This window comes from Scyliorhinus canicula, chromosome 1 (assembly GCF_902713615.1).
Source record: "Scyliorhinus canicula chromosome 1, sScyCan1.1, whole genome shotgun sequence".
NCBI lineage: Eukaryota > Metazoa > Chordata > Chondrichthyes > Carcharhiniformes > Scyliorhinidae > Scyliorhinus > Scyliorhinus canicula.
Window position 1 is genome coordinate 259543121 of NC_052146.1, and position 19994 is coordinate 259563114.

The 19994-nt window shown below is 45.0% G+C and overlaps 1 protein-coding gene across 2 annotated transcripts in view; it reads left to right on the forward strand.

Moving 5' to 3' along the window:
* iars2 (isoleucyl-tRNA synthetase 2, mitochondrial) overlaps positions 1-19994 on the forward strand; it is a 109082-nt gene that overhangs the window by 53795 nt on the left and 35293 nt on the right. For both annotated transcript variants that reach the window (XR_005462359.1, XM_038811998.1), the window contains exon 14: positions 12457-12550. Coding sequence is in view for 1 of the 2 variants with exons in the window: in XM_038811998.1 (XP_038667926.1) it covers positions 12457-12550 (94 nt within the window). In the remaining variant the exon portion in view is untranslated. The remainder of the gene's footprint in view (positions 1-12456; positions 12551-19994) is intronic.

Consider the following 19994-nt stretch of genomic DNA (forward strand, 5'->3'; position numbering starts at 1 on the left):
ATTTTCCTACTAATAATGATTTTCTTTAGTTCCTTCCTCTTCCCCAACATTTCTGATATGTTATTTGTGTCCTCCTTTATGAAGACAGAACCAAAGTATGTATTTAGTTGGTCAGCCATTTTTTTGTTCCCCATTATAAATTATCCTGTTTCTGGCTATAAGGGATCTACATTTATCTTCACCAATCTTTTTCTCTTCACATGTACCTATAGTAGTTTTTACAGTCAGTTTTTATGCTTCCACAAGCTTATTCTTGTACTCTTATTTCCCACTTCTAAATCAATCCGTTTGTCCTCGTTTGTTGAATTCTAAACTGTTCCCAATCCTCAGACCTGCTGTTTTTACTGATCAATTTGTATACGTCTTCTTTGGCTCATGTTCTTAAGGCTCATAAAGATCACCATTCCTCCCCGATCTTTCCCTGGTATCTGACAGGATCTACTATAGTGCATAATCACCTGATTGCTTGGTTCAGATCTCTTACAACTTCATTCCATCAAGATGCTGAAACTCTTTATTCCTTTTATCCTCTTCTCGACTTGATTTCCCAAATACCCTCCTTACCAGACAGACCGTGTCCTTGTTAGTACATCCCTCCCACACTATTGGTGATGGAACCGTCAGGCGTCCTCTCTCGAAATACATCCCTAAATCTCGGCACTTCTTACTTTAAGCATTTGACAATTTCAATAATCAGACTTTCTGCACATCCTTTTCTTCCCCTATGTTAAAAGGATGACACTGTTATAAGTGGTTTACATAATTCCGTGTTGAAACTTGTGGTATGTCATCAAGGATGATTTGGATGTTATTGAGATGACCATATCTGACCACTTAGTTTTGCCTTTTCCATTCTTTTTGGAAAAATGCTTGTTGTTTAACTCAGCTCACTTATGTCTGCACTTTCAAAACTCAATACTTCCTAGAAATTGCCCTACCATTTATTATAACTCTACAGCTGTTCGTGTGCTTGACTATTCCTTTACATTCATTTTTGATGTCCTTGTCTCCATCAAGACCGTTGCTACTTCCCATCTTAACCATTCCCCTGGCACAGTCCCACTGACTTCAAGAGGTGCAAACTTGGAACATATCTAGCATTCAACTGGAATGGCCACCAATGCCAAAACTGGCTGGACAACAGGATTACTGGGCTTCAGTCTCTGCCAAAACCATCGACTACAGAGTAAAGATAACCTACAGCTTATTTACTCGAATGTCAGAAGTCTCCATAAGTTTCCCTCCTTTTAACAGAAAGTACAAGGAATCCGCATAGATTTATTTGTCACCAAGATAGAGGTGAACTGTTCAGCTGCTTCCCCTGGCTGGCCAAGCAAATCTCTGCTCTCCCCACTGCCACCCATGCTTTAGATCCCACATTTTTTTGTACCAGCCCTGCCCCCCTTAATGCTCTCCAAATGTATCCATCAACTCACTTCCTAGTCCATCCAACTCGCACTATATCCTACCTCAAGCAGAATGCCTTCATGCTGGTGGATAATAAATAACATTCTTAAGCCATTTTAGTTGCTGTATAGTATTGTAAGTGTCCTTCCTTTGTATTCCCTTTGTTCCCATTTATTTTATTGCATTGTTATTATTTTAGTCCTTGGACCCATAAGTTGGATGTGCCTTTAAACAGAAGAATCAAAATTGAAGCACCTTCTTTCCAGGACACTATTCTCAGGTTTTGTATTTAGGAGAGGAGGAACCAGACTCCTCAGTACCGAGTGGATCTTAGGAACCAGCTTTGGAGAAACTTGATTTGATTGGTTAAAAGGCAACTGGTGGGCTGACCAGGGACAGTGTTCTGTCTGACAGCGGTCAGTGATTGGTCCCTGCGTGATGTTTTCTGAGAGAATTGAAGGAGGCTTCCTCTCTTTCTCTTGCTTGCTGAAGTGAAAGAACTGCTCTATTATTATGAAAGCAGTGAGTGCCTTTGCTGTGAGTCTGAAATGATACTGCGTCTGCAGAGAATGTAGACAACCTTACCGCAGAAAACCATCTCATGCCTAGAAGAAAGAAGTATCAAAACAAAAGCCTGAACTTCAAAAAGACATTGATTGGAAGTCATCCCAGCGCATCAGTGATCCTTATCCTTTTATTTTTATTTATATTTTCTTTCTCTTTCCATCACTCTGTGCTGTGTGTGTTCTGTGTGTGAGAGGGAGAGTGGGGTGAGTTTGATTGGTAATACTCAGCATGGCTTTTTCAGAGGGAGGTCATGCCTAACAAATTTGATTGATTTTTTGAGCACATGACTAAGTGTATAGATGAGGGTAGTGCAGTTGATGCAGTTTACATGGATTTCAGCAAAGCATTTGACAAGGTCCCTCATGGGAGACTTATAAAGAAGACAAATGCACATAGGATTCAGGGGACCATGATGAGGTGGATTGAAAGCTGGCTGAGCTGTAGGAAACAGAGCTGATGATAGATGGCTGCTTTAGTGACTGGAAGCCAGTGTCCAGTGGCGTACCGCAGGCACCTGTGCTGGGTCCAATATTATTCGTCATTTATATAAATGACTTAGATGACTATGTGGGGGGCTATGATCAGCAAGTTGCGGATGATACAAAAATAGGCCAGGTGGTTAACCGTGAGACTGAGCGTCTTGGATTACAGGAAGATATAGACGGGATGGTCAAATGGGCAGAAAAGTGGCAGATGGAATTTAATCCTGAAAAGTGTGAGGTGTTACACTTTCGAAGGAGCAATTTGACAAGGAAATATTCAAGACTAGCTGGGAAGTCCTGAGGAACAAAGAGACCGTGGTATGTTTGTAAATAGATCTCTGAAGGCAGAAGGGCAGGTCAATCGTGTGATGAAAAAGGCAGATGGGACACTTGCCTTATCAATTGTGGCATAGATTACAAAAGCAAGGAAGTCATGTTGGAGTTATATAGAACATTGGTGAGGCCACAGCTGCAGAAATGTGTGCAGTCCTGGTCGCCACATTATAGGAAGGATGTGATTGCACTTGAGTGGGTGCAGAGGCATTTTACCAGGATGTTGCATGGGATGGAATATTTAAGTTATAAAGAGAGGTTGGATCGGCCTGGGTTGTTTTCGCGAGGAGAGAAGACTGAGGGGCGACCTGATCGAGGAGTAAAAGATTATGAGGGGCATGGACAGGGCAGATAGGGAACAGCTGTTCCCCTGAGTTGAAGGGTCGGTTACGAAGGGACACAAGTTCAAGATGAGAGGTGGGAGGTTCGGGGGGATTTGAGCAAAAGCTTTTTTACCCAGAGGGTGGTGATGGTCTGGAATTCACTGCCGGGGAGGGTAGTAGAGGTGGGTTGCCTCACATCCTTTAAAACATACTTGGATTAGCACTTGACATGTCTTAACATTCGAGGCTATGGGCCAAGTGCTGGCAAATGGGATTGGGATTGGCAGATCAGGTGCCTTTCATGCGGCGGTGCAGACTTGATGGACTGAAGGGCCTTTTCTGCACTGTATTTTTCTGTGACTTTCTGTGAGTTAGGGAAGGGTGTTGGGAAAGGGTTAGTAGATAGTCAGTTACATTTTCTGTCTGTTTAATTATAATACTGTACATAGTAAAAGGATCCTTGTATTTTAAAGTTACTAACCTGGTGAGTGTAGTTTATTGAGCTCAGGTATTTTAAATAAAATCTACTTTCACCTGTGTTGCGACTCCGGATCAAGAGGGGCAGGAAATAGCCACTCACTAGCCCAGGTTGCCGTGACAGTATTGAATCTGTTTTTTTCTCTTCTGAAAATCTTAACCTTGCTGAAGAGAGGCCTGAGCTTGGGCACTTGCTTCGGATTTTTTTCTTATTGTTAAATGTTAGATAAAACCAGCATGCAAGTTCATGGATTCCCTACTTATAACGTTACAGGAATGAATAATGTTCCTTGTGATTCCATCCAAGCTTTGCTGCCTTTAATCAAGTACATTTTAAAATATCCCTCCTCCTAAACTGATCTCTAACTCTACCTTTTTGTGCACATAGAGTGGTTCCAGCAAATAGTTCGGTGTGCATATGTGTCATGTATCAGTGATCCTAAAGGTAGTTTTAATTTCAAAATTGTCCTACGATTTTCAGTTTTTTATTGGGTCATATTTAAATGGCAAAGGGCGGCATGATGGCACAGTGGTTAGCACTGTTGCCTACGGTGCTGAGGTCCCAGGTTTGATCCTGGCCCCGGGCCACTGTCCGTGTGGAGTTTTCTTATTCTCCCCGTGTCTGCGTGGGTCTCACCCCCACAAACCAAAGATGTGCAGGATAGGTGAACTGGCCATGCTCCATTGCCCCTTAATTGGGAAAAGAAATTGAGTAATTTAAATTAAAAAAAATATATTTTAATGGCAAAATATTGTTTATCCACTGCTGAGACAATGGTTACATTAAGTTTCATTGTAATGATAGGAATTAATGCCAAAAAAAAGTTCATTTACTTATTTTCGATTAACCACAGTATTAATAATTTCATTCCAAAACAAGACTTGGGTAATGAGGAATAATGAAACTAAAATAATTTTGAGTCCGTTTTTATGTTACTACCAGAATGCTTCTTAATTAGCGCTTGTCTACTTTGCAAAATACCTTTGCACTGGGAGTGCCACGCTAAAGCTGTAAAGTAACATGGCCCAAATTAAACTTGCATAGACTTGATTGAAACAGTTGCTCCGGACCAGGGGTGCAGCAGTAAAGTATAATTTATCACGTGCTCAAAATAGTGGACATAAATTTGCTGTGTTAATTTTGTACAGTCTGCTTTTATTATGTGGAACAACAATACGCAGAACTATATGTTACTGGAAAGTAAATTGTGCAGTCTGGGCTTAGACAGTGTTCCTAATTGCCCAGATGGCATCAGTATTGTTCAGTTAGTGGAACTGCTACAATATTTTTCCTTGGCTTCCAGCAAATTTTGTTAAGTTTTTCAGAATAATTTGAAGAAAAGCAAGATAATAAATTCCACTTGGGTATTTTATGTGGTGTTTTTCTTAACTTATACTTGACTGTCTCATAGCATTGCACATGAGGATTTATTTGCGATGGCACTTAATCTGAATTGAATAGGGGATAAAGCGGGGGTTAAATTAGATTGGACACTTGGATGTAATTTGGTCCCCATAAGAAATCATACATTCTGTGATTTTTATATAATTTGATTTAACAGCTATAGTTAAACAACATCCTTGTGATAATTTAGAAGTAGTTAACTGCAGTTGGTTGGAGCTTGGCAGTCTCTCTGTAGTATAGTCTCTACAGGATGAGGAACTGGTGGAGGCAAAACTTGAAGTGCTACCAGCATTGGTGGGAGGGTATAATTACAGAGCATCAAGTTTACCGAGGTTCCATTTTTAGTATGGTCATTGAATGCAATCTACCGGCCTTGTCGCATCCAACCCAGTGAGGTGACAAGGCCGTGAAACCTCACGAGAGGCCTCTGGCGAGATGCCCCTTACTCCTCGCAAGATCTCGTGAGACATTGCAATCTGGATCTCGCCCTCAATGAGTTAGTCTCACTTGAATATGTCTATGCTGGAGTTACCCAAGGCGCGGGATCGTACGGCCTCGCCACGGAGACCCCGCCATGCCACCGTTTAGCAGTGGTTTCCACAAAAGTGGACCAGGCGTAACGGCACTTGGAACAATTGGAGGCCCTTGGGTGGTTAGGCTTCGGGCAAGGTGGTACCGTGGCACTCCTGATGCCATCTGGGCATCCTGGCAGTGGCATCTAATAAAGGAATGTAGAGACTTAGAAAGTAAGTTGTAAAGTAGGACTTCAAAGGTAGTGATCTCAGGATTGCTACCAATTCCATGTGCTAGTCAGTAGAAATAGCAGGATATATTGGATGTCCTGGGGGAGTATTTGCTAGAGTGTTTGAGGCGGTGGGGATGGGAACCTATGCAAGGAGTCCGAGGAGGGGGAATCAAGGACAAGAACAAAATACAGTAAGGGGAATAAGAAAAGTGATGAGCAGAGAAATGAAGGACCAGGATCAGAATCAAACAGGGTTACAGTAAAAAATAGTGGGAATGGACAAGTAATGTTAAAAAGACGAGTGTTAATGCTTTGTGCCTTAATATGTGGAGCATTTGCAATAATGTGGATAAATTCATCCCGAAGATAGATGTAAATGGGTATGATATAGTTGGGATTACAGAGACTTGGCTGCAGGGTGACCAATTGGATGGGAATTGAACATCCAGGGGTATTCAGCTTTTAGGAAGGAAAGACAAAAAAGAAAAGGCAGTGGAGGTGGACTGGTTAAGGAGGAAATTAACGCAATTGTGAGGAAAGATATTAGCTCCGACAATGTGGAATCTGTATGGATAGAGCTGACTGCAGCAGACCCTCAGACTGTAGTGGTGATGTTGGGAATGACATTAAGCAGGAAATTAGAGATGTATGCAATAAAGGAACATCTTTAATCTGCGTATAGATTGGGCAAATCAAATCAGTAATATACCTTGGAGGAGGAATTCCTGGTGTGTATACGGGATGGTTTCCTAGACCAATACATTGAGGAACCAACAAGAGAACAGGCCATCCTACAACTGGGTATTGTGTAATGAGAAAGGAATAATTGTCAATCTAGTTGTGCGAGGCCCCTTTGGGATGAGCGATCATAATATGATGGAATTCCTCATCAAGTTGGAGAGTGACGTCGTTGATTCTGAAACTAGGGTCCTGACTCTTATTAAAGGAAACGATGATGGTACATGGCATGAGTTGGCTATGATGGATTGCGAAACGTTTCTTAGAGGGATGATGGTAGATAGGCAATGGCAACTGCTCAAAGAGCACAGTGGGGAGCTGCAACAATTGTTTATTCCTGTCTGTAAAAGTAAAACAGGAAAGGTGGCCAAACCAAGGCTTACAAGGGAATTTCGAGATAAGGCATGCAAATTGGCCAAGAAGAACAACAGACCTGAGGATTGGGAGAAGTTTAGAATTCAGCAAAGATGGACTAAGAAATTGATTAAGAAGGGGAAAGTGTCCATGGGCCTTTTTTAAATGGGTAAACAAGGTGATCTCTGGCTTTTGTATGGGCAGGCAAATGGGAAGTGGAGTTAGGAAGAGAGTAAGAAAGGGGATGCTGCAGCCTAGGGGGGGGGGGGGGGGGGGGGGGGGGGGGTTGACGCTGCCGAAATTTAGCAATTACTATTGGGCGGCAAATATAGCCATGATTAGGAAGTGGGTGGGGGGGGGTTTGGGGGTTTGGTGTGGGAGCGAGTAGAGGCGGCATCATGTAAGGGCACAAGTTTGGGGGCATTGGTTTGGTAAAGGCGCCTCTGCCGTTCCTGCCGGCGCGGTACTCCACCTGCCCCGTGGTGGTGGCGGCCCTGAGAGTCTTGGGGCAATGGAGGAAACATGTAGGAGCAGAGGGAGCATCGGTTTGATCTCCAATCTGCAATAATCATCGGTTTGCCCCGGGGAGGCTGGATGGAGGGTTTTGGAGGTGGCAAAGAGCAGGGATCGAGAGGGTGGGAGATCTGTTCATCAAGGGGAGCTTTCCCAGCCTGAGGGAGTTGGAGGAGAAATTTGAATTGACGGGAGGGAATGAGTTTAGGTACCTTCAGGCATGGGACTTCCTACGCAGGCAGGTCTCAACCTTCCCGCTCCTACCACCAAGGGGGATACAGGACAGGGTAGTTTCCAGAGTATGGGTGGGAGAGGGGAGGGTTTCGGACATCCAGAAAGAACTCATGGGATCAGAGGAAACGCAGACCGAGGAGCTGAAACACAAATGGGAAGTGGAGTTAGGAAGAGAGATAGAGGATGGTCTCTGAGCGGATGCGTTGAGTAGAGCAACGCGTCCACATCATGTGCCACGCTCAGCCTGATACAATTCAAGGTCGTTCACCGGGCGCACATGACAGTGGCCCGGATGAGCAGGTCCTTCGGGATAGAAGATAGGTATGCAAGGTATGCAGGAGGACCAGCAAACCATGTTCATATGTTCTGGGCATGCCCAAAGCTCAGGGGATTCTGGCAGCGGTTTACAGATGTCATGTCAAAGATGTTAAATACAACAGTGGCACTGAGTCCAGAGGTGCCGATTTTCGGAGTGTCAGAGGATCCGGAAGTCCAGGAGGAGAAAGAGGCAGACGTTCTGGCCTTTGCCTCCCTGGTAGCCTGGAGGTGGAGGACTCAAAGCCCCCAAAGTCAGAGACCTGGCTCACTGACATGGCTAGCTTTCTTTGTCTTGAGAAAATCAAGTTCGCCCTAAGAGGGTCAATGTCAGGGTTCGTCCAGAGGTGGCAGCCCTGTTCGCTGACTTCTTTAGAGAAAATTAACCATCAACAGAGAGGCGTTAGTTTTAGATTAGTGTGTATGAAAGGTGGGACCTGTGAGGGAGGAAGACGACCTTTGCACTATGTTCATATTTGTATATACACTGTTTCTTCTGTTATTGTTACAAAAACCCAAATACCTCAATAAAATGTTTATTAAAAAATAGGGGGTAAGTGGAGTACAAGAATGAGTTTGCGGGGAACATAAAAACTGACTGTAAAAGCTTCTATAGATATGTGAAGAGAAAAAAATTGGTGAAGACAAATGTCAGAAACAGGGGAATTTATTTATTTATTTTTTAAAAATTTAGATTAGCCAATTATTTTTTCCAATTAAGGGGCAATTTAGCGTGGCCAATCCACCTACTCTGCACATCTTTGGGTTGTGGGGGCGAAACCCACGCAAACACGGGGAGAATGTGCAAACTCCACACGGACAGTGACCCAGAGCCGGGATCGAACCTGGGACCTCAGCGCCGTGAGGCGGTTGTGCTAACCACTAGGCCACCGTGCTGCCCTACAGGGGAATTTATAATGAGAATCAAAGAAATGACTGACCAACTAAATACCAACTTTGGTTCTGTCTTCGCAAAGGGGGACACAAATAATGTTCCAGAAATGTTGGGGAACGCCTGATTTAATGAGAGGGCAGAACTGAAGAAAATCCGTATTAGTAGGGAAATGGTGTTTGGAAAATTGACAGGATTGACGACCGATAAATATCGAGGGCCTGATTATCTACATCCCAGAGTACTTGAGGAGGGGCCCTAGAAATAGTGGCTGCATTGGTGGTCATCTTCCAATACCTAGAGACCCTGGCCCTGTGATCCCCCCCCCCCCCCCCCCCCCCCCCCCCCCCCCCCCATATTTAAAAAGGGAGGAAGAGAGAAAATGGAGAAATATAGACCAGGCAACCTGATGTCAGTAGTGGGGAAAATGCTGGAATCTATTAGAAAAGCAGAGCAGTTGGAAAATAGTGACAGGAACCTACAGAGTTAGCATGGATTTACGAAAGGGAAATCTTGCTTGATAAATCTACTGGAAATTAGGGTTTTTATGAGGGGCAGCCTGTGGATGTGGTTTATTTGGACTTTCAGAAGGCTTTTGACAAAATGCCACATAAGAGATTAATGTGTGAAATTAAAGTATATGGAATTGAGGGTAATGTATTGAGATGGATAGAAAACAGGTTGGCAGACAGGAAACAAAGAGTAGGAATAAATGGGTCTTTATATATTGTATGTTAATGATTTAGGTGAGGGAACCAAATGTAATATCCACAAATTTGCAGATGGCACAAAGCTGGGTGAGAGGGTGAGCTGTGAGAATGATGCAGAGATGCTTCAGTGTGATTTGGACAAGCTGAGTGAGTGGACAATTGCATGGCAGATGCAGTATACTGTGGCTAAATATGAGGGTATCCACTTTAATAGCCAAAACAGGAAGGCAGATTATTATCTGAATGGCTATAAATTGAGATAGAAGAATGTGCAACGTGGCCTGGGTGTCCGTGTAAACCAGTCGCCGAAGATAAGTATGCAGGTGCAGCAGGTGGTTAATAAGGCAAATGGTATGTTGGCCATCTTAGCAAAAGGATTCGAATGCAGGAGCATAGATGTCTTGTTGCAATTATACAGGACCATAGTGAGACAACACCTGGAACATTGTGTGCAGTTTTGGTTCCTTTCTGAAGGGAGAGGGTGAACAGCCAGAGGTCGTGGTACATATTGCTACTGATGACATAGGTAGGAAGGGTGACAAGGTCCTGCAGCAGCAGCTTAGGGAGTTAGGTAGAAAGTCAAAAAGCAGGACCTCTAGGGTTGTAATCTCAGGATTACTCCCTGTGCCACGTGCCAGTAAGGCTAGAAATAGGAAGATAGAGCAGCTAAACACGTGGCTAAACAGTTGGTGTAGGAGGGAGGGTTTGAGATATCTGGACCATTGGGATCTCTTCTGGGGCAGGTGGGACCTGCACAAGAAGGATGGGTTGCATCGGTCATAGAAGACAGGGTGGCAGTGGAAGGGTGCGTTTCTGAATCGAGGGCTGTGACTAGTGGCGTTCCTCAGGGATCAGTGCTGGGATCCTTGCTGTTTGTAATATACATAATTTAAAACATTTTTTTAATACTGTAGTACCCAGTTATTATTTTTTACAACTAAGGGGTTGTAATGTGGTCAATCCACCTAGCCTGCACATCTTTGGGTTGTGGGGGCGAATCCTATGCAGACAAGGGGAGAATGTGCCAACGCCACACGGACAGTGACCCAGGGCCGGGATCGAACCCGGGTCCTCAGCGCCATGGGGCAGCAGTGCTGCCCAGTAATTTATATAAATGGTTTGGAGGAAAATGTAGCTGGCTTGATTAGTAAGTTTGCGGACGACACAAAGATTTGTGGAATTGCGGATAGAGATGAGGACTGTCAGGATACAGCAGGATATAGATCGGTTGGAGACTTAAGCGAAGAGATGGCAGATGGAGTTTAATCCAGACAAAAGTGAGATAGTGGAAGATCTAATACAGATGGGAAATATACAGTAAATGGCTGAACCTTTAAGTGTATTGATAGGCAGAGGGATCTCAGTGTACAGGTATCCAGAAAGCAAAAATGCTGGAAAATCTCAGCAGGTCTGGCAGCATTTGACTGAGTCCTTGGCTGGGTCGCGAACACGGAGCTTCTGGTTCAGAGATGACCACGCTACCCACTGCGTCAAAGGACTTCCGAAATATGGACATAGGAAATTATTATAAAATTACATTATACTACAAGTTACTGTGCACAATTCTTGCACTGTTACCATCAGAATGTGAACATACTGGAGAATGTACAAAATAATTTATGCTGAAGTTGCCCTGAATTAATGATATGAGCTATGAGGCTGAGAAGAGATTTAATTCAGGTGTATAAAATTATGAGGTCCTGGACTGAGTGACTAGAAAGGACCTATTTCTGTTAGCAAAGGGAAAAAATTAGAGGGGAGTTAAGAATTGAGTGGTGGAAATGTGGAACTAATTCCTGAAAGGAGACAGAAAAAAACTCTATTTAAAAAATATTTGGATGTGCACTTCAGGTATGATAAACAAGAAGATTATGGACTAAAATTATGGACGGGCTGGTTTAGCACAGTGGGCTGAACAGCTGGCTTGTAATGCAGAACAAGGCCAGCAGCGTGGGTTCAATTCCCGTACCAGCCTCCCCGAACAGGCGCCGGAATGTGGCGACTAGGGGCTTTTCACAGTAACTTCATTGAAGCTTGCTTGTGACAATAAGCGATTATTATTATTATTAAAAGCTAGACTGTGGGATTAGGCTGAATAGTTCTTACTTGGCTGGCATGGACATGATGGGCCTCTCCTGTTCCTTCAATCGTTCAAAGTTTCTGTGTTTTTAAATTTGATGACACAAAGTAAAGTTTTGCAGGCAGGCAGTGAACAGGTGTGAGATTTTTCAATATACGTACGTGCTTTTAAAACATGCCAGATCTGAACGCGAATTTAGAACTCACTTTTCTTTCTCTATCCTCTGGAAACACTGCCCTAATTCTTGAAGATAGACTTCACCAATCCTAAACCAACTTTGCCTCATGCATTTCATCAATTTTAGTTTTGTTGTTTCTGCTGTTATTGCTTGACATGTTTAGGTAAGCCTTTACTTTGTCAGAGTTGATGACTAGACAGAAATTTGTACTCGACTTAGCTGAGTAGTTCCATAAAATTAATCTATATGTTTGAGCGTGGAGTTTTGAAAAACTCCCATCAGTTTTGAACATTTTCCATAAAATGTAATGCTGAAGCTATCTTTAAAGTCTGTTGGACTATATGATACTCTGCTCCTTGCTTTGTCAATGTAACCACAACACTTGTTACACCCCAGTAACCTCTTACATTTATTGGCATTACTGAAATGGTAGGTTTTAGTTGAGGCTAAAGATAATTTTTTTTTCTCAGTGAGTAAATTTTAGCAGCAGTTTTTCCATATCAATGCTGTGGCCGTCATTCAGACAGAAAACAGCCCACCATTACATCCCCATCGATACTAAACAAATCCAAAATGGTTCTTGTATTTACAGGTGCAAGACACATTGGTAAGTCAACTGTACTGTATTTAATCAACTCTAGAGTGTATAAATGTTGAACTTATAGGCAAAATTTAATTATACTTATGTTTTCTATTTCTGCAGAGTGGAGGCTCTGATGTGTCTAATTATGTCAAGGGAGAGGATATCTTGGATATTTGGTTTGATAGTGGCATCTCATGGTCATATGTGTTGGAAGGTGAGAAGTTAAATATTTACAATGGTTACATATTTCTATGGAATCGTTCATTGCCATGCATAACATTATTGACCTTAAGCTCAATTTAGTTGCAAAGTACGCTGAAAACACATTGGGCTGTAACTTCCGATGGAGTGGCACTTGAGTTGGATTGCCACTCTGTTGTAGTTACTTATCTGGAAATTCAGGCATTCCTATCTCGCCAGGCCTTCCAATTCAGGCCCAAAGAGAGCTGTGTACCGCAGAAGGGTCCCAAAGCTTTCTGTCCAGGACTGCAGCGTCGGAGGTAAGAAGGACAGGCCCCCTGTTGTGCGGCACTAGCTGCTGCAAAGCAGATACATTTAAAAATGGAGTCACTGAGAAGCCAGGGTGAAGGAATGTTTGTAAGGTAAATGGGAAGGGTTAGATGGACAGTGGGGTGAGGGTGAGCGGTATGTGGGGAGGGCAGTCATAAAGGGCTGTGGTATTAGATTTGGGGGAAGGGGTCGTGGGAAGCTGGGGGCGAACAGTTGGGGGATGGATGCATAGTTGGGGAGTGGAGATCACAGCGGGGTTAAGAGCGTGTGGAAGGGTGGTTGGGTTTTATTCGGGGTCAAATTGTCAGTCCTGTGGACAGCTGGAGGCGGACCGTTGTAGGGTGGAGAGGGCAGTCAGGCAATGGGATTGTAATTGTGGGAGGGCAGTTCTCAGTCAGAACCATTCACAGTTTGCAATTTAAATTGTATTATCAAACGGTTCCCAATGCAGGGCAATTGCCATCAGAAATTTGAACTTCCCGGGCAATTACCTGGAAACGTCCAGGGGGCATTATGGGCCAATAAATATGCTATAAACTGAAAGTCAACGACCAAGTCAGAGGGCAGTTTTTATGGATTGGACAGTCGGCTTTATCTTTCATCCCCAACAATGAGTACCCAAGAACTTGCAAAAATGCATTTTGTTGGCTGTTGCCTCAAGAATACTTATAAAGCCCACTGTATTTTTGATATGCTAATGGTAGAAACAATTTAATAATTTATGAACTGAGCCATGAGTCAGTTCAAAATTCAAATATACTTTGTCAATGAATGATAAACCTGTACCAATTAATAAAAACGTGGATGCACACTAGCCTGTCTTTGTGAGATAAATCCACAATTCTTGAACAATCTTTGATCAAAGATTTATTTTCTATGTATACATTTACTTTCATAATGACAAAAAAGGAGTAGCCTGGTACCATGACCGTGAAACATCCTTCCCTTACGCTATGACTAAATCCAGCTTATCATTGGAATGAATTGTGAAAGTCAATCAACTGAAGACCCAAGTCTCAGCCCCGAGACTGATCCTTGCCCAGGGTGTGAAAGGTGTGGCCCATTTAGCTGTTGATTGCTTTTCAGGCAAAGTAGAAATGTCCAAGTGCAATCACAATATATTGCTTGTTAGAAATATGAGTAGTCTGCAACATGATCATTGAACCACTGATCCATTTCTTTCCTTGTTGCTGTTTGTATCCTTTTTTTAAAAATTGACGATTCTCTATATTTGTTAATCACAACTCTTACTACACAAAACTTTATTTCAATTTTAGATTTTTCAATTCACATTTTACAGAAGATAAATTATACCCAGTCACTCCAACCGCATATATTTTGAAAAATAGTTACCATGCAAATTCCTCACCCACTTCTGAGTATAAACTGTGAAATAAAAGAAACCTCTAATCCTTTAGGACATGAATGATCATACCTCTTAAATCAAACTCCAATAACTCGTTACCTACCTCCCCACCTTTGTTCTGACCCCATCCTACCACAAACAGGACAGTGCACGTTCTGAACCCAATCTTAATCAGGGCAAAGCACTTCACCCCCCACCAGGTAAGAAGGGACATATGAATTAGCCCTAACCAATGGGAGTTATGAGTATGAGAACCAGTAAGACAACCACAGTGCGGGCACCCTGGGGAGGATGACCGGTTCCATCCCCCTGGGGCCCCCACCAGGTCAAAGCCAACCCCCCCCCCCCCCCCCCCCCCCCAAAACCCTGTGGGAGAGACTAAAACCCCTGGGCGGTGTTGGGTGCTCAGGCATGCACCCAGCCAGATCATGGAACTACCGTCCCATAAAGGGATGTTCAGAGCCACCCTTGTCCTCAGAAAACTTCCATGATCAGGCCCCTGCCTGGGTCTCCTTCCCCCTTGCCCAGTCCCAGGAAAACCAAAAAATCCCCTTTAGCACACAGCCGCAGTATACACACCCAAGCCCCAAAGAACCATCATTGCAAATGAAAGTCCCAACTCTTCTCTTGTCCAAATATACAGCGTCGACTCATTTAGTACATACACCAACACGCAGTGAAAAAATAAAGTTACATGAGACTACGTCGGTACACGACCCGCTCTCAGTTCCATTTCTCAATTCTGCCACAGTCCTTCTGCTTTCGCAAACTCCTCCGTCGCTTCCGCCGTCCCAAAATAAAAGTCCTTGGATTTGTAGGTCACCCTCAACTTAGCTGGATATACTATGCCACACTGCACCGTGCTGATGTACAGTGCCTTCTTCAGCCGGCTGCCTCCTCACCAGCTCACCGTAAAGTTCTGGTATATACGTATACCAGCTCCAGCCCATTGCACCACCCGCTTCTGCTTTGCCCAACACAGGACCTTCTTCACGCTATATCTACGGAAACACACAGTTACTACTCTTGGCGGCTCACTCGCCCTTGGTATAGGCCTCCACGACCGATGAGCCCGATCCAGTTCATATCGAGAGAGATCGTCCCCCTCCCCCAATAGCTTCGCCAACATCATGGCAAAATACTCAGTCGGCCTCGGGCCTTCCACCCCTTCAGGCGACCCACGATCCTCAGATTCTGCCACCTGGATCTGTTTTCCAGGTCTTCCATTTTGGCTCGCAGACCCTTGTTGGTCTCTATCACCTTCCGCAGCTCCTTCCCCATCGAGGTGAGTTGATCACTGTGCTGCAATAATGCCTCTTCCACTTCCTTCAATGTCTCACCTTGCTCCCGCACCTCTGCTGCTGTGCTTGATACCGCTGCCCTCACTGGGGCAATCGCCTCCTCCACCAGCACTTTCAATACTGTTCAATCTCCTTCTTCATCACTTCCATGTGCTTTGTGAACTGTTTTTCAAGTTCCGCAACCATCACCGTGGTCATTTCTCCTGCTGTGAGCAATGTGGCCTCCCCTGGTGCCCCAGCCTCCGCTTTCCTTACAGTTGCTGCGCTGACTTTTCCACTCACCGGCGGACTTTCATTAACCCCCTTTCTCGCGGCTGTTTTTTTCCCGAACTTGGACATTTCCCATCCCTGTGCCTTCTTACAGCTTTTTCAGCCTCTGTTGCCCCCGGGACCGGGCGTTAAAACCCAGAAATTTCTATTCCCAAGCGGGAGCCCTCCAGTGTGCGGCTGCCTCCCGCCCGTCGTCACTGGAAGTCCCTCAATGAGCATTCATCAGGATCTCTCAACGGTTTTGATGATCAAAGCACAAGGCACGTCTCACCAGAACCCGGCAGTCAATAACCTAGGCTCCAGCAGGGGAGGGGGCTGACTCAATCGACTCTGCCACCTCTAACCCCTCATGACCGACATCCAGAACTGGACAACATAGGACCAGTGGTTGGAAGGCCACATCAGGGCTAGAAGACGTTTAAATTTGCTCCATCAAATTTAATTTGCCCAGTGTCCAGATTGAGATTCCTGAAACATGGCACCCAATTCTCGAACTGAACTGGGAACTTCTCCAAAGCCACGCCTAGGAAACCGGACTCAACACTCAGCAGCACTCCTCTCTTGTTCCCCTTCTCTTTGTCTCGACTCTAGAGGATGGGCGACATGCCATGCAGTAGGAATTCAACCGTATAGAGGCAGGCTTCCACCAGGGACAATGTTCTCACCATTGCAAATACCTGCTCATGTGCCCCTATTGCCTCCATAAAAACACCCTGAAATTCTTGGAATTGGGCCTTGACAACCTGTACCTGAGCTGAGATTTCCAACCACAACAGCATCTTTCGTTGGCTGTCTCCATCTGTTGATGCCGGGCGTTAACTGTATCGTCAGGGCAAAAGCCCGCTGCAAAGCTACTGCACCACTAAAGGCAGGGCCCCACCCCAACTCTTTCCAGCCACCACAAACAAACGAGGATTTAAACCTTCAAACTCGGCTCTGTCGTGCAGAATCACCGACCAATAATTCTCGGAACGTAGTATAAACTATGTAAACTACGAAAAGACAAAAAAGAAATGTACACAAGGATGAAAAGACAATTAAAAGATGATAGCCATGAATTAAAAGATGAGCAGAGCTGGAGCTTGCAAAAAACACAGCTGCTCCAACGCTCACATCACGTGAAACCCCCCCCCCCCCCCCAAATTGTTAACAAATGTTGCCACAGGATCCAAGGCAATCTACCCAAAAAGTGCTGTGACTAGGCTGTCCAAGCTGGACTTAGAATTGTGAAGCTGAGAGATGTCAACTGCAAGAAGATGACTCGTGCATTACCATCCAAAATCCCAGGCCACATTCTATTTTTCCAAATGCACATATCGATTTTGCCTGTTCCAGAAAAACACACCTTTGAGTACCAGGTGCGAAGTTTGTATATGTCCTCAAAGGGCCGAATGGCCTCTTCCTGTTTCTATTTTCTATGCAAGGTAAGTAGAATTAGGGTAACATTGTGATGGACATAATTATCTTGTCATGTATCACCAGAAGAGATTTCTCATCACAGTGAGAAAGTCATCACCCATTCCAGAATGTGTTTGACACAAAAGCAATATACTGCTCATGCTCAAAATCTGAAAGAAAACCTTGTTTGTTCGTCCAGGTCCACCAGCTGAGTCCGCTATCACGTTCGGCGCGGCCACCGCCGTGCGCATGCGTGGACTCGGAAACAGAAGTGTGGGGGCCCGTATCCGCAGCTGAAGCTGCGAGAAGCACTCTGGGTCCCTGCCAGCCCCCTGCAGGTAGATGAATTAGTCTTTATTTTTCTTAGGAAAGTATGGAGTGAAACGCCAGATTTTTACAAGGGCGTGGGGACATTGCCCCATTTTTGAAGAATCCAGCCCCTTGGATTGGATTGGATTTTGTTTTTTGTCACGTGTACCGAGGTACAGTAAAAAGTATTTTTCTGCAAGCAGCTCAACAGATCATTAAGTACATGAAAAGGAAATAAAAGAAAATACATAATAGGGCAACACAAGGTACACAATGTAACTACGTAACACCGGCATCGGGTGAAGCATACAGGGGTGTAGTGTTAATGAGGTCAGTCCATAAGAGGGTCGTTTAGGCGTCTGGTAACAGTGGGGAAGAAGCTGTTTTTGAGTCTGTTCATGCGTGTTCTCAGACTTCTGTATCTCCTGCGCGATGGAAGAAGTTGGGAGAATGAGTAAGCCGGGTTGGAGGGGTCTTTGATTATGCTGCTCGCTTTCCCCAGGCAGCGGGAGGTGTAGATGGAGTCAATGGATGGGAGGAAGGTTTGTGTGATGGACTGGGCTGTGTTCACGACTCTCTGAAGTTTCTTGCGGTCTTGGGCCGAGCAGTTCCCATACCAGGCTGTGATGCAGTCAGATATGATGCTTTCTGTGGTGCATCTGTAATAGTTGGTAAGAGTTAATGTGGACGTGGCAAATTTCCTTAGTCTCCTGAGGAAGTAAAGGTGCTGTTGTGCTTTCTTGGTGGTAACGTCGACGTGGGTGGACCAGGACAGATTTTTGGAGATGGGTACCCCTAAGAATTTGAAACTGCTAACCATCTCTACCTCGGCCCCGTTGATGCACACAGGGCTGTGTACAGTACTTTGCTTTCTGAAGTCAATGACCACCTCTTTAGTTTTGCTGGCATTGAGGATAGATTGTTTTTTAAAAAATGCAATTTATTCAAACTTGTATCAAAGTAGGTTACAGCAAATAAACACCCCGGGAAACATTCTTCCCAACAATAAACTATACAGTTTGTACAGATTTTTCTCCTTTTTCACCCCCACCTCCCCATCAACCCCCCCCCCCGCGACGAACTGCTCCTCAAACATGGTCACAAACATCCCCCACCTTTTCTCAAACATCCCCTGCTGAGCCCCTTAACTCATACTTTATCTTCTCTAACCGCAGGAAGTCATACAGGTCACCCAACCGTGCTGCTACCCCCGGTGGCGATGCCAACTGCCACTCCAGCAAAATTTGTCCCCGTGCAATCAGAGAGGCGAAGGCCAAGACATCGGCCTTCCTCCTCTCCATGAGCTCCGGCTTCTCTGAAACCCCAAATATCGCCACCAAAGGGTCCGGATCCACTCCCTCCTCCACTATCCTGGCTAAGACCGCGAACACTCCAGCCCAGAATCTTCCCAGTTTTTCACAACCCCAAAACATGTGCGCATGATTCGCTAGCCCCCGCCCACACCTCTCTCACTCATCTGCTACCCCCTGAAAGAACCCACTCATTCTCGCCCGAGTCATATGCACCCTGTGCACCACCTTAAACTGTATCAGGCTCATCCTTGCACAAGAGGATGTCCCGTTTACCCTTCGCAGTGCCTCATTCCATACTTCCCAATTGATCTCCATTCCCAACTCCGCTTTCCATTTCTCCTTGATCTTCACCACCCGCTCGCCTCCCTGCTTCCCCAGCCACTTGAGGGATAGATTTTTGTCGTTGCACCACTCCACTAGGTTCTCTATCTCCCTGCTGTATTCTGACTCGTCGTTATTCGAGATCTGGCCCACTATGGTCGTATCGTCAGCAAACTTGTAGATGGAGTTGGAACCAAATTTTGCCATGCAGTCATCTGTGTACAGGGAGTAAAGTACACAGCCTTGCCGGGCCCCAGTATTGAGGACTATTGTGGAGGAAGTGTTGCTTATTCTTACTGATTGTGGTCTGTGGGTCAGAAAGTCGAGGATCCAGTTGCAGAGTGAAGAGCCAAGTCCTAGCTTTTGGAGCTTTGATATGAGCTTGGCTGGGATTATGGTGTTGAAGGCGGAGCTGTAGTCAATAAATAGGAGTCTGATGTAGGAGTCCTTATTGTCGAGCTGCTCTAGGGATGAGTGTAGGGCCAGGGAGATGGCGTCTGCTGTGGACCGGTTGCGGCGGTATGCGAATTGCAGTGGATCAAGGCATTCTTGGAGTATGGAGGTGATGCGCTTCATAACCAACCTCTCGAAGCACTTCATTACGACTGAAGTCAGGGCCACTGGGCGGTAGTCATTGAGGCACATTGCCTGGTTCTTTGGCACCGGCATGATGGTGGTCTTCTTGAAGCAGGTGGGGACCTTGGAGCAGATTAGGGACAGGTTAAAGATGTCTGTGAACACATCTGCCAGCTGGCCCGCGCAGGCTCTTGAGTCCACGACCAGGCATCCCGTCCAGACCCGTCGCTTTCCGAGGGTTCACTTTCAGGAAAGCCAATCTGACTTTGGAAACTGTGATGGTGGGTATGGGTG